This window comes from Puma concolor, chromosome B1 (assembly GCF_028749965.1).
Source record: "Puma concolor isolate L17-30 chromosome B1, mPumCon1.1.hap2, whole genome shotgun sequence".
NCBI classification, from domain to species: Eukaryota; Metazoa; Chordata; class Mammalia; order Carnivora; family Felidae; genus Puma; species Puma concolor.
The window spans coordinates 105,230,422-105,244,810 of record NC_141670.1 but is presented as its reverse complement, the minus strand read 5'-3'; the positions used below and the strand labels follow the sequence as shown (position 1 = coordinate 105,244,810).

Below are 14,389 nucleotides of genomic sequence, written 5' to 3'. Positions count from 1 at the left end.
CGCTTGAGGGAGCTTTTCAGGCACTTCCCCCCCCAGAGGTTCTGACACATCAGCTCTGGGAAACCTGTATTTTTAAAAACTTTTTTTGAGTGATTCTTTTATGTAACCAGGATTGTGAGTGACAGTATTTTAGGAACTCATTGAAACAGATGTAGTGTTCTGATACCATCTCCCCCTTGTAGTGGCGCAAAGGCGAGAAAAGTTTTTCTTACAACGATCGAGGGAGTTTTCCTTAGTCACGTAATAGTTACCTGTACATGGAATAGCTAAAGCTTAATTTCTTCCAAAATACCATTGTTATTTATTTTAATGTGACGAATGAGCTCTAAACAGAATAACATTGATAGGGTCTGTTTTCATTTATTTCCTCGAACACTTAACTGTTCATCTTAAATATCAAATAGAAGACATAGTATAAGGTGACCCTGTGCCAATAATTACATTTCTAAGCACTTTGCAAAGACAGGACTATTTTCTTAATTTACTTTCTTTCTTTTAAAATTTTATTTTATTTTTATTTCAATTCCAGTAAAATTAATATACAGTGTTATACTAGTTTGAATCGTACAATATAGTGCTTCAACAATTCTCTACGTTACTCAGTGCTTATCATGAGAAGTATACCCTTAATCTCCTTCATCCATTTCACCCATCCCCCTACCCCTCTGGTAACCCATCAGTTTGTTTTCTATAGTTAAGAGTCTGTGTTTTGGTTTGTCTTTTTTTCTTTATTCATTTGTTTTGTTCCTTAAACTCCATGTATAAGTGAAATCATATGGTATTTGTCTTTCTCTGTCTCTCTCTGACTTATTTCACTAAGCATTATTCCCTCTAGTCCATCCATGTATTTTGCCATTACCAAAGCCTGGGAGAGACACCAGGTGTTAATATCGATTGAATAACTACACACTGCCAAGTTCTTTGCCAGGCAGTTTACGGACATCATCTCATTTCCTTGCAGCAGATTTATGAGATAAAAATCATTATTTCCATTTTTTATGGATAAAGAAACTGAAGCTCAATAAAGTTCAGTAACTGAGAACCACATACCTAATAATTCATAGAGTCAAGTTTGTCTAATTTCAAAGTCATATCGTTTTTCCATGCCTAGACAATGTTTCCCTTCTGGAGGAGGAAAGAAAATATATTTTAAGCCACATCTGATGTAGGTTGGCTCTCAAATTACTTAATTGACACATATGTGTTTTCATCAACTGCCTACATTTGCATATTTATAGTGTCCCTAACCCATTCAATCTCTCCTCCCTGAAATGGCTAGTTGTGAACTCATAACCACTGCCCATAGCATGTATTAACTCTCAGACAGGAAGTGTTCATCAGTTTCAAGGTGGATAGGAGATTCCTGTTACTTGAAGGAGAGAGACCTTGGGCTTTAGACAGACTGGGAGTAGGATCAGGACTGTGAAAGTGCTCTCTAATGGTTCTCCAGATGTCTAGTGGTTCTAATCTCTATGATACCAAAGCTGTGAATTGTGGCTAAATCTTTCCAGTGCCTCCTCAGCTCGATCCCCATCCTGGGTCAGTATCCCTATAGGTAATTTCTCTCCTGACTCTGGCACTCTGGACTTTCTACCACGAATTGACTTTTACCTCTATAAAGAAAGGGAAAAGAAGGATGCCCAGACCTTGGCAGAAAGCGCTCACGCCACTACCCTTTGCTGCCCTCTACTGACCATATCTGGAAATTACATGTAACCATTCAGGCCCCTGGCCCAAAGCAGACACTACAGTGAAAACAAGCACACAAAATTTGAGGGTGCACCAAAACACTTAGTAAATAAGATATGATATTTTAAAGTAATATTTTTAAAAGCCAAATTTCAAACAATACATGATGAAGAAAATATCTAAATGTACCTAAAATAGTACCCTAGAATAGCTCATATGTACATAGACCCTGTCATTCATCATTTCATTCAAGAAAGAAGTCAAATACTACAGTGGAAAATCATGCTACTAATATTGACCAACCTTTTTCATCATTCACACATACGGGAAAAAAAATCCCAGAAAATTTAGATTAAACCAACAACAAAAATGAGAAGGTCCAAGTGGAACAGATTTAACAATTAACTCCTGAAGAAAACAGGTAAGAGAACAGAGGGAAAACAAACAAACAAACCAATAAACAACAACCCACAACAAAAAAACTAACATCTTCAGAGTCAAGAAGCCAAAGAATAGGTGGCTATGAAACAAGAACAAATAAAGAGTTCTTGGAAATTAAAGGTATCATTGACCAAATTAAATTTAATAGGAAGTCTTGAAGATGGAGTTTAAGGAAGCCATTTGACCTTGACACTTGGAACATTCATCTTTCAGTTTTAATAACATAAGATTACCCTTTCTTTGTCAATAAGTAGAGCTATTCAGTTCTTCAGTAAGAAGCAATTTAATAATTGGAATAATGTAAATGCTGTTTTAATTTGTAGAATCAACATATAAACAAAACTTGGAAGACAACAATACAAGACAACAATACAAGAGAATCTGACTAATATTACCACTGATAATATAAAAAAAAATGGAAGTCTGACTATTGAGGCAGCAGAGAGACGTGGAAGAAAATGTCACAGATCTTTCTCACTTCAATATAGCAAAAAGATCAAGATATACTGCCTAAAATTGATGGAACAAAATATAGAGTTGAAGCATACTCTAAGATTATACATGATCACCAGAAAAACCAAAACAGTATCAACTGGGAAAACTGAGAAGTGGATGGATAAAAGAAATAAGTTTCTCATCTTTCAGTAGATACTATCTCAAGTTGATAAACAAGAAATGAAAGTATCAACATATGTTTCAGAGGAATGGCGATAACCACCCGCTGAACAAAAACTACTTAAAAATAGAGGGGTGGAAATGGGGAGTGGAGGAACGAGTTCAGGTAGAGAATTTACTTTTCATGGTACCACTGTCTACTGCTTGGTTTTTAAAATTCGCATATGCATTAATTTTACACTCTGAAAGTTAAAAGAAAACAACAACTTTCTGCAGCTGCAGCTCTTGGCACCATTTCCTTCCCAGCTGCAGTCTCTCTCTTTAAACCGATGGTCAGATCCTACTGAGACAGGAAGGAGTAAAAGCAGAAAAGTTTCTGCTCTGAAATTTAAGTGTTCTGGAATATTGTTTGTTTGCGCTTGTGTTCTATCTTTGCAATGGCCCAACTCTTTGGAATACTAACTTTTGACTAATCTGTGATATCTAGACTCTCCTTAAAGTTTTGCTAAACTTTGTTATCCTTCTGTTCTTGACAAAGAGTAATCCTGACTCGTTGGCTGTTACTGTGATCGTGGTATTTTATTTTCTTAGAATCTTGATTCTGGTCAACTGCTGCCTAGCTGGGTCCTACTCAACCTGCCTAGGTAGGGATGAAAAGTTTCCTTAGTGGTTATCCTCTGAGACTCAGCAGGCATCAGCAGAGTTGTAAAACTTGTGTTTTGAATCCAGTCCTTCTCTCTCCACCTTCTGTCCCTTCATGGCCCCGAACTAAGGTATGGGGGGTCTGTTCCTTACTCCAGAGGTCTCATTTGGGGACTCAGCCTTCATCATTTTCCTTGCTTCCTCGCTCTCCCCACGTCCCATCACCAGTTTCTAAGGTGATAGGCTGTGGCCCAAGTTTCCCTCATCCCCACCAACCCCCAACCCCCATTCACTTAGAAGGAACCAGGTTGAACAGGTATAACACACCCAATTGGTGCTTGCCACTCAGTAGATGATCGTTACCCACAAATTTCCTTTCCCAGTCCTGGAAGCTGTGACTCTGTTTTTGCAGAGTTGTATTGGCTATTATGATTAAGTACACATGGGGTGCCGGGGTGCCTCAGTTGGTTAAGCATCTGACTCGATTTTGGCTCAGGTCATGATCTCATGGCTTCACGGACTCAAGCCCCACGTCGGACTCTGTGCTGGCAGCGTGGAGCCTGCTTGGGATTCTATTTCTCTCTCTCTCTCTGCCCCTTCCCGACTCGTGCTGTCTCTGCATCTCTCAAAATAAATAAATAAACTTAAAAAAAAAAAAAAAGAATTTTTATGATTAAGTACACAGTTATCCAAGAACTGTATTTTTGACATTAAATATTTTGGACAGCACAGACTCACTCTTTAAGACCATTAACTCCTAGACTTGGTCAGTGAGACTGCCATCCATAAAGAAATTCCCATCTGTATGTAGGTATCCACTGGGTATGTCCATATCTAGATAGTTTTTAAAGAGGCTTGAGATCTTTCCCTTGCATGGAAGTGGAGCACAAGTGGTCGTGCTTATACTCAGAGGCCTTTTTTAGCACAGATAAAATGTCAAAACAATAAAGATTTTGATCTGATGTAAGTTCCTTTGTGCAAACAAGCTTGCATAGCAAAATGGTGCAGATAAACGCAGATGAAAATGGACTTTATACAAATAAATGAAATTATATTATGTTTCTCTAGTATAAAAATAGATCAAATAGTAAGAGCAAAAAAATAGGTGAAATGGTAACATAAACGGACTTGTGTAATCAGAGGGTCAACTCCTGACATTTTCCTCTCCAGGCCTTTTCTAATAGTTTTGTTGCTAAGGCTACAATGTTTTTGCCAGATTGGAATAGGACTGTCAACTCTAATGAAGATTAAGTAGCTTTCCCAACTAGATTTTTTTTAATAAGCATCAGTTAATACTGCTAGTTTTAAAAGCCATATTCATGAAGAATGGAAAGATCTTTAAAGATCTGTTCTTAGAGCATATAACTAATAAAGTTTGAACTTTAGTAGCATTTCTATTCCACAGTTATGCCAACACAAATTTTTATCAGTTACATTGGACAAAATAACTTATAATTTCACATATTTAATGAAAAAGGAATAAGAAATTATTTGCAACTTTAGCCCAAAATTAATTCCCTAAAGAGTAAATGAGGTCACTTAATAATTCTTTTGATTGACTGGAAAACTGTTTCACAACTGCTTGCAAATTCACACTTGATTTATTCTTTGAACTATATAGATTAAGTTAGAGGATTAAGCCCTCTATCTTTTGGTTCCTACCATTCATTGGTCACTCATCTGAGGAAAGTGTAAATACAAATACACCCAATGAAACATGGAGTTTTACAAATGAAAACCAATTTGTTCTGGACACTCAATGGCTAAAGGGATGTAAAAGGTTAAGAGCTGGGGCACCTGGGTGGTTCAGGTGGTTACCTCAGCTCAGGACATGACCTCAGTTAGTAGGTTCGAGCCCCACATCAGGCTCTGTGCTGACAACGCGGAGCCTGCTTGGGATTGTCTCCTCTCTCTGTGTCTCCTTTCTCTCTGCCCTTCCTGCACTCGTGCACTCTCAAAAATAAATAAACTTAAAAAATAAATAAATGAAAGGTAAGAGCCATTCGGAAAAGGGTGAAGGAACTCCTTTTGATGTGCTTGCTGAGGGGTCAGCTGAGCTTCCTTGGTCATGGTCAGAAGAGACCACCACTTAAAGGTAGTGGTTTGCTTGCTCATTAAACCCACAATTCTACTTGTGCACTAAATCGTCAAAATTAAATGAAAGAATTCATGTAAAGTGCCTAACAAGTAACAGATGCTGTGCTTTCTTCCTCTGATGTCTTTATATTTTTGTAGCCAGAAATCCCAATGTTAATTTCCAATAAGAAAAGCTGAATAGTCTAGTTTTTTAGAGTCAAAAGAAATTCACCTTGAGTAAGTATTGCAGCATTAGTGACATCTGGTGGAAAACGGGAGTTACAATATAGGATTATTATAGCTATTCTGATCTTTGCTGTATAGTATCACTTTCATCAGGTTTTCACACACCCTTCTCTCCAACTCCATGGGAGCATACTTCCCTGCCCTATTGAAGTTTGGCTTAGCCATAAGACTTGCCCATATAGTGGAATGTGGGAAAAAATGTCAGCGTTAAAGTTCTGAAGCTAAGCTTGAAGAATCCTGGATAGCCATTGCTCCTTCACTAGTTGAGTAAGACATGTGACCTGCAGATTTGCCTGAGAATAAGATAAGCACCCCAGATGACCCAGACTTACAGGGGAAAAAGTGCTTATCATTATTCTATGGTTGTTTGCCAAGCAGCAAAAGTCAACTAATACTGGAGACTGTTACCTCTATCGTAAACATTGTAATCACGGAAGCTTGATTTCCCTATCCAGCTGGGGACACTGGGAGAAGGATCCTGAAGACCAGATGTGGTTCAGTCCCTTCTGAGGCTCTATTTCAGACCCTGATAGGCTCTACTAGAGCATGCTGTTTTTCATTCCTCTATGGTAAACAAAACTGAATCAGAGTCCAGGCCAGGCCCACCCAGGCACCCCTCCTTCCTTTTTAAAGCTGAATTTTATTTCATTGCACGTATACATCACATTTTGTTTACCCATTCATCTGATGGACATTTGGGTTCCTTCCACTGCTTGGTTACTGTGAATAGCACTGTTATGAAAATGAGCATCCAGGATTGTTTCATTCATCCTGGCCACTTGGCACATTAACAGGTCCATACCATAATTTTTGAATGAATGGATGCTATGTGTATTTACTTAATAGTGGAAGTTAATACATGTAAAGAGTTAGACTAAGCACTCACACCAATATAAAAATAAAAATATTTTAAGACAAATTTAAAACGTACACATTTATTTCATCATCATTTAAAGCTTGATTTTATAAACCATAAAAAAAAAACTTTTTAAGAGTTCTGTATCATAGGAATTTGAAGTAGAAATATTCATACCTTTGTAGGCTCAGGTTATATAAATTAAAATCAAATAATTGGAAATGTTTTCAATATGGAAACTATACAAATGAAATAAATGGCAAAAGGACCTAATAGGAGCAATATTTAATTACTTACAGATTCTTATTGGGTAATTTCAGAATCTAAACAAAGACTTTGAATATTCAGACTTATTTTGCTATATTTTATATTTAAACATCTCCCTACCTATATTCTGAGTCAAGGTACTTGACCAAAAAAGATCTGATTTAAGAAGGCATTTAGCTTTATAACAAAAGTTTGCCATCTATGGTTACCACTCTCAAAGGAATTGACATAACAATGCTGATGTAATCTCCTAGTCCCCTTTTGAATAGTGTGCAATAATGTAGGTCAACCCTGTATAAAGTCATACAGGTACCAAAAAATGGAACAATTATGCACAGTTCAGTGAAAGCGTAATGTTAAGTTTTCCCCATCTAAAAGTTAACCAATGAAACAAAACGGATCAACTATAGTTGACTCGGTTCCAGGAAAACCACATCTGAGAATTACAAGTACATCACAGTCCTTATCCTCAGTCATTGACAGGAATTTTGTAGGCCACTGTGCTATTTACTTTGTGGATCGTAGTAGTAAACGAACGAAGACGGACTTCCTCAGAATTGGTAATAAACTGTGGTCCCGATTCTTCCCATTTTTCAGGTACAACCAAGTCTTTGTCTGTATAAATCAGTAGATCAAATGAACCTAAATTGGGGACAAGATCATTAAAGTACCATTATTTTTTCAAAAGTAAAACTACTCTCCGTGTTCCTCTCACATTTGAACCACCTATAGTGTCAGAAAAGCTACTTTAGTCGGATCTCTAATCAGTTAATTGTTAGCTAACTGTTTTTCCTCAATGGAAATTTTACAGAAAATATTGTACTCCTTTTACTTTATCTTATGAAAAAAACTGAATTTTTTTCCTTTAATGAGAGAACCATTAAAAATATTTGCAGAAAGAATTAATCACGAGGTAGCATGAATGTAAGCCATAGAAACGATAGTAACATCTTGGTTTTGTGACTGATGTATCCCAGTGCCCAGAACAGTGTCTGGCAGATAGCAGGTATGCAGGATAGATTTGATGAATGAAAGAGTAACTAAGTTAGAAAAAAAAAGACACAATTATAGCTAAAAGTCTTCATTATATACATAGACATGTGTAGAAAATAAAAATGAACGGAATTACATCAAAATATTTTAGAGTGAGTAGTGTAGACTACTTTCATTCCTTTACCGCACTTCTAAATAAGATGCATATAGCATTACTTTTGCTTTGTAACATTTTTCTCATTTGTATTACAGGACACTGATAATTAAGAAAAAATTTAATAAAAGCATGTGAAATTTGTATAATACTTACAAGAAACTTCCAACAGTGGCAGAAATGTCACTGTAGCTGTGATCTGTCTGATCACTGAACGGATTTCATCTTGGATAGCTTTCTGAGACTTTTCTCTGGGTGCACTACCAAAGAAACCAAATCAATTAATTTAAGTTTTAACAAGTTATTTAAAACATTGGTAAGATTATTTAACTGATTAAATATTTCCCAAATCAAATAAGTAATGCATTCAAAAGGTTTTTTTTTTTTAAATGTTTAAATATACAGGAGTATAATATGTATCCTTAGAATCTCTAACCTAGTAGGCACAGTATTATCTCTGTTATTTCATTTATCCTCCCAATCGTTTTTAGGGCTGATCTTAGTATCAAGTTATTCAGTAGCATATGATTAGAAAACCTGTCAAGTGCTTCAAATTAGAAAAACTTCAGTACTTCCTAAAATAAAGATAACAAGTAGTATCTAAAATATTTAATCAGTATAATCATTTTGGCATTTTTAGTATTGCCTAAATGTCTAATTCCCTACTGCCTCAAAAAGACGTTAATTGGGCATCAAATTATTTGTATAAGTTAAAACTTTTCTAAAATAGACCAAAGGTTTCAGAAACAATCTATATTTCATTCTGAGAAACAGTTCTCAGTTTATAGATAAGCATGCTTAAGACAATGCTAGAAATTAGCCTATAATGATGGGCATTTCCCATTTGGGGGATCCGCAAACTTCAGTTTATGAAGTGTTGCAGGAAGTTTGTGGCATTAAATGAAATACAGTAGAGCTGCATCTTTTATTTATTTTTTGTTTATTCATTTATTTTGAGAGACAGCGTGAACGGGGCAGGGACAGAGAGAGAGAGAGAGAGAGAGAGAGAGAGAGAGAGAGAGAGAGAGAGAGAGAGAGAGAATCGCAAGCAGGCTCCACACTGTCAGCACAAAGCCAGACATGGGGTTTGATTTCACAAACCATGAGATCATGACCTGAGCTGAAATCAAGAGTCAGATGCTTAACTGACTGAGCCACCCAGGGGCCCCAGTAGAGCTGCATGTTAAGCTGGGAGAAAAGTCTAGGATAATACTTCCTGGTCTTAAAAGTACCTTTAAACAATTCATTAAATGGCCCACCTAGTCCATCATGTGTAGCTTCTCATATAGCATCATAAACACTAAAGTCTGTAATTCATGGATTTAGACTAAAGGCAATTATGTCCATGATATGCACAATTTTTTTGTGAGCACAGTTTATGAGCCCTATTCTTTTCCACAGGGGATTAGGTCAAATCAAGCATACTTAGAAGCAAATTACCTTATATAAAACTAAGTTCAATATAATTAGAACTCCTTTAGTAAGGAAAAGAAATTTTGCAAAAAAATATATAAAAGTGGAAGTAATTTAATTCATACTTACCTGTCATCTTTTGCAGTCTTGTCACACTCAATATCAAATTGCCACCTTTCAAGGACCTCACCACTCTCAATATTTGAGATGACTACCACCAGTTTCTGAACTGAACACTTGTATAACCAATCTGGAATACATAACAAGGCATCTTTTTTTGATCCACTGCATCACAAAGCAGTTCTCTTCTCAGGTCTCACTTCCTATTGTCTGCAAATTCCTACCCCTAGTATTTTGGAACTCCTCCAACCTGTACAGGAAACTTGCCCCACAATAACCTAGCTCCTGTTTTTGAATTCTCCGTATTTGTACCAGATACAGTACTGAGTGCTGAGAACAGAGTAGTGAACATGCAGTACTTCCATCCTAATCTAAGGTAAAATGTAGGAGTGGAGGATTAATCTAACCACTGCGCCAATAAATGTAAGATTATAATTGTGATGAATGCTATGAAGGTGCGGTATTTGATGCAGAGAGTGAATACAGGAAAATTTCGTTCATTCAGGGAGTTGTCATTTGAGTTTAGTTCTAAGAATAAATACTATTAAATATGCAAAAATATACAGAAAACGGTATAGGTCTTAAATATTAAAAAGGGAAGAGCATCTGACTAGAGGACTTAAAAAAAAGCCAATACAACTGCAGTTACGGGGAGAACGAAGGCAAGTTTAGCAGGACACATAGGGGTCAAACCATTCAAGGCCACGTGGGCCAAATTAAAGAAGTTATATCTCAAGAATGAGGGAAGTCATTATTGTGTTTGAAGGAGGGTGTGATGTAATTAAATTTATATTTCAAAACTATCCTTCTGGGGGTGAGGTGGAAAGTAGACTGGAGGTAAAGAGGGGATCTAGGGTCACTAAAATTAATTAGTAATTCAAGTAAGAAGTAATGAAGGCTTATAGAAGGATAAAATGGTAGAGATGGATCAGTAGATACATTCAAGAGATTTCATGGTTAAAGTTGTTAAGATTTATTGAATACTTGAGAGTAAGGAAGAGGAAAGACTCAGGGATACCTCCTAAGTTTCTGGTTTTTATCACTAGTTGGATTACTGATACATTCACTGAGATAACCCCAAGATCAAGAGTCCCATGCTCCACTGACTGAGCCAGCCAGGAGCCCCATTTTTCATATGCTGAGTTTGAAATATCACTGGGATAGTCACATGAAGATATCAAGGGACTCATTTAATATATGAGCACAGAGTTAGGAGAGTTGGGCTAGATGTATGTTTGTGAGTCAACTACACAAAGATTAGTGAAGCTATCTATGTATGTCAGAGATCTAGAGAGGTTATAATGAGAAGGCCTCAGAATGAGCCCTGAATTAATCTTAGATATTGGGGCAGTATACTCAGGAATCAGCAGTTTGTTGTTGTTTTTTAAGAGACAAAACAATTTAGTAGTATCGAGGGCATGTGGGCCACCTAGGTCTCTGTTGCATACTCTTTTAAAAAACAACCCTTTACAAATTTGAAAATATTCTTTGTAGGCTGTACAAAAATAGGCCACTTGCTAGATATGGCCTGGGACCATTGCTGACCCCTTGGCATATATCAACAACTTTTTATCAATTTAGTTCTGAAAAGGAGACTGGTTAGTAAGTTAAAGATGTGGAGTAGGTGGAATTATTTTCTTTTAAAACTAAAGACTGACTAAACCAATGAAAGTAACTCAAAACAAAGGAGTCAAAAATATCAGAGAAGAAAAAGGGTAAAGTCCTTAAGAAGGCAAGAGGGATGGGATTCAAATAGACCAATTTGCCTCTAAGAACAATTCCTCCATGTTAACTAAAATAAATGGGAAAAGTTAAATAGAAAGGTCTACCTACATCTGAGGTGAAATGTCATGAGTGTAATCTTAAAGGAGAAAACCCAAAACCATTAGCTTAGGCCAGGCTTGCTTCTCTATCAAATTAAGATGACATAGATTCATACTTACTTAGAGGTTTCAGGCTAAATAATCTGAGGGCAGCCCTAATACAGGATTACAGATGATTTAGTTCTAAAGGCAATAGAAATATAATTAATGCTATTTTTAAAAAATTTTTAATGTTTGTTTATATTTGAGAAACAGAAACACTGCGCAAGCAGGGGAGGGGCAGAGAGATGAAGACAGAATCTGAAGCAGGCTCCAGGCTCTGAGCTGTCATCACAGAGCCTGATGCAGGCTTGAACTTACAAGCCATGATATCATGACCTTAGCAGAAGTCGGACACTTAACCTACTGAGCCACCCAGGCTCCCCACAATTAATGTAATTTTAAAAATAAAGCTACTTGAAAAAACATAGATGGCTTATGAATTAAAAAGAAAAAAATAGGTGACTAACTGCAGTGTTTTTTGGAACTATTATTTTGGGAGGTCAAATGGGGAGGTAGGGAGAAACATCTTACAACACAGAAAAAATAGAAATGAGAATCCTAAGTGGAGAAAAACAAGATAAAAAAAAAAAAGGAGGGGCGCCTGGGTGGCGCAGTCGGTTAAGCGTCCGACTTCAGCCAGGTCACGATCTCGCGGTCCGTGAGTTCGAGCCCCGCGTTAGGCTCTGGGCTGATGGCTCAGAGCCTGGAGCCTGTTTCCGATTCTGTGTCTCCCTCTCTCTCTGCCCCTCCCCCGTTCATGCTCTGTCTCTCTCTGTCCCAAAAATAAATAAACGTTGAAAAAAAAAAAAAATTTAAAAAAAAAAAAAAAAAAAAAGGAATAGATGGAGAATAAGTATTGTGATCCAATACAGTAACTTCTTGAGCTAAGGAAAAACAATGAGTGTTCAGATAGAAAAGGCTTACTGACTTACAGGCAGGATTTTTTTTTTTTTAATGTTTATTTATTTTTGAAAGAGAGAAAGACAAGAGTCAGAGGATCTGTAGTGGGTTCTGTGCTGACAGCAGAGCCCATTGCAGGGCTCAAACTCAGGAGCCCTGAGATCATGAACTGAGCCCAAGTCGGATGCTCAACCAACTGAGCCCCCCAGGCGTCCCAGGATTTAAAAACAAAAACAAAAACAAAAACAAATGGAAATAGGTAAAAATAAGAAACTTCTACTGGGTGTCCTATTACTTAGTAGTTGTACTTTTTTAAGTTTAATTCCCAGGTTGGATCTAATTTTATTTTCCTTTATTCTAACATAACGATGGCTTTAAACTCCAGGCAGCTACAGAAAATATATCGTGTTAAAAATACAGTGGATTTTTCTCAGACAATGAACACCATCATAAGTACATTAAATTCTAATTTGTTCCATCTGGCCACATGAACTGCAAAAATCATTTCTAAGGGACTTGATGGAGATTGTTTTGTGAAGCTGTATCAGATACCTAACATCAAAATATTCAACTCACTCAAAATGTAGGGTAAAAGTGGAATTTCTTTCAATTTATATATTTTTGCTTTCTTCCAATTGAGAGTCATTATATTTGAGATTGTAGTGTTTTACACTTTTATATACAGAGCTAAAAAACGACCACCAAGATGCCCGGAAGGAAGGGTCATAGAAGGCCTGCAAAACTCAAAATTGTTTCCAACAGTTAAATACCTTTTAGTTGTTCCACCACATTATTTAGGTATTTTATGAGCTCAGGATCAGTTGTTACAAGCAAGGTGAGTCCATATTTCTGCACTCTAGTAAAGGTTTCAGATGGATATATGCCACGCTGATATAAAATGCTGTTGATACCAAATGCTGAAAACAAAAGGAATGTTAAAGAAAAGTTATTATCACTTTGTAACTCCGTAAAATAAAACATATTTAGCTGTGGCTATGATTTCATTAATGGTATAAAACTGTAAATGCCTAGACACGTGTTTATGGGTGTGTCGCTGAAATTAGAATAGGTAAAAAGTGGAATTAAAAATCCTTAAAATCTTGCTTCTAAGTAAAAGAACGCGATACCTGCACTTATGTGGCAATAAAAAACGCCAAACTATATTAATCTACTACCGTCAAATTTCAGCTCACTGTAATCCAAGTCCAAATTCGGGCTAGAGGATGTCAAGATCGGCTTTTGCGTCTGAGTTAGCAACTGATTTTACTGGTCCAATGCTCCAGGCAACCCTCTCTTTTCTTTTTCCTTTTCCCCTCACAAATCCTGCCGGTTTCTATCAGAAGGTACAAGTGGCCTGGTCCAGAACAGCGAGCCTCCTAAAGTCTAGTTCATCACCCCAACACCAAAATCAAAGCGTGAAGATCGGGTTCTTAAAAACATACACGGTCTCCACCCCGGTCGTGTTCCGTCTCAAGTCGCTGAGACCTGGGTGGTGGTGGGGTGGGAGGGGCAGGTGAGGAAGTGCATATGATCAGCAGTTTAAAGCAATTCGGCAGGTGATGGGGCTACGACAAGAGACAGGCCTCGGTTCAGCAGTACCTAGGCCTCCAGCTCCATTAGCAACGCATCCGGAAACGGCGCCTGCATGCGCCTCCTCCTATATTCTCCAGCCGGGCAGGAGGCTGGGGCAGAGAGGGCTTGAATTCCGGGCCTCTCGGCACCCCCGCAACCTCGCCCCCGCGCTTACCCAGCCTCCGTGGCCGAGCCGTGGGCCTACCGGGCGGCCTGGCCTCAGTTCTCCCGCCCTCCGGCCTGCGCGAGGAAGACTTACAGAAGAACTCAGCCACGATTTCGGCGCTGCCGCGCAGGGTGATGCCTTGCTCCCGGGAGAGCTGCAGCGCCATTGCCAGGCCTACAGCGAAGGGCCGCGCTTCCACCCGGCAGACAGCTACAGCAGGGACTTTCACAACACTTCCCCGCCACTCGTTTCAAAAGTAACGACGCAGCGTGCCGTCGGGTCCTTTGCGCAGGCGTGACAAACCTCTAGGTCCCGCCCCACGGGGCGGGGTCGGGCCTGTCTGCGCTCGCCTGAGCTGTTTCCTCGCGCAGGCG

General features: G+C 38.1%; 1 protein-coding gene across 1 annotated transcript; it reads right to left on the bottom strand.

The window, feature by feature from the left end:
• Positions 1 to 6,628: 6,628 nt before the first annotated feature.
• MAD2L1 (mitotic arrest deficient 2 like 1) lies at positions 6,629 to 14,309 on the bottom strand. The gene is made up of 5 exons (XM_025922050.2): positions 14,109 to 14,309; positions 13,048 to 13,194; positions 9,522 to 9,642; positions 8,136 to 8,239; positions 6,629 to 7,474 (listed from the first exon to the last, which is right to left on the bottom strand). The coding sequence occupies exons 1-5, from the start codon at positions 14,179 to 14,181 to the stop codon at positions 7,302 to 7,304; spliced, it is 618 nt and encodes a 205-aa protein (XP_025777835.1). The 5' UTR covers positions 14,182 to 14,309; the 3' UTR covers positions 6,629 to 7,301.
• Positions 14,310 to 14,389: the final 80 nt, after the last annotated feature.

What these genes read in the sequence shown, in the direction of transcription:
- MAD2L1 (XM_025922050.2), bottom strand. Translation starts at nt 14,181, where the DNA reads ATGGCGCTGCAGCTCTCCCGGGAGCAAGGCATCACCCTGCGCGGCAGC. An exon ending in AAGACTGCAAAAGATGACAG is followed by an intron (nt 8,240 to 9,521) that starts GTAAGTATGAAT and finishes TTTCTTTGGTAG; the next exon opens with TGCACCCAGAGAAAAGTCTC. An exon ending in GCCACTGTTGGAAGTTTCTT is followed by an intron (nt 7,475 to 8,135) that starts GTAAGTATTATA and finishes TCCCCAATTTAG; the next exon opens with GTTCATTTGATCTACTGATT.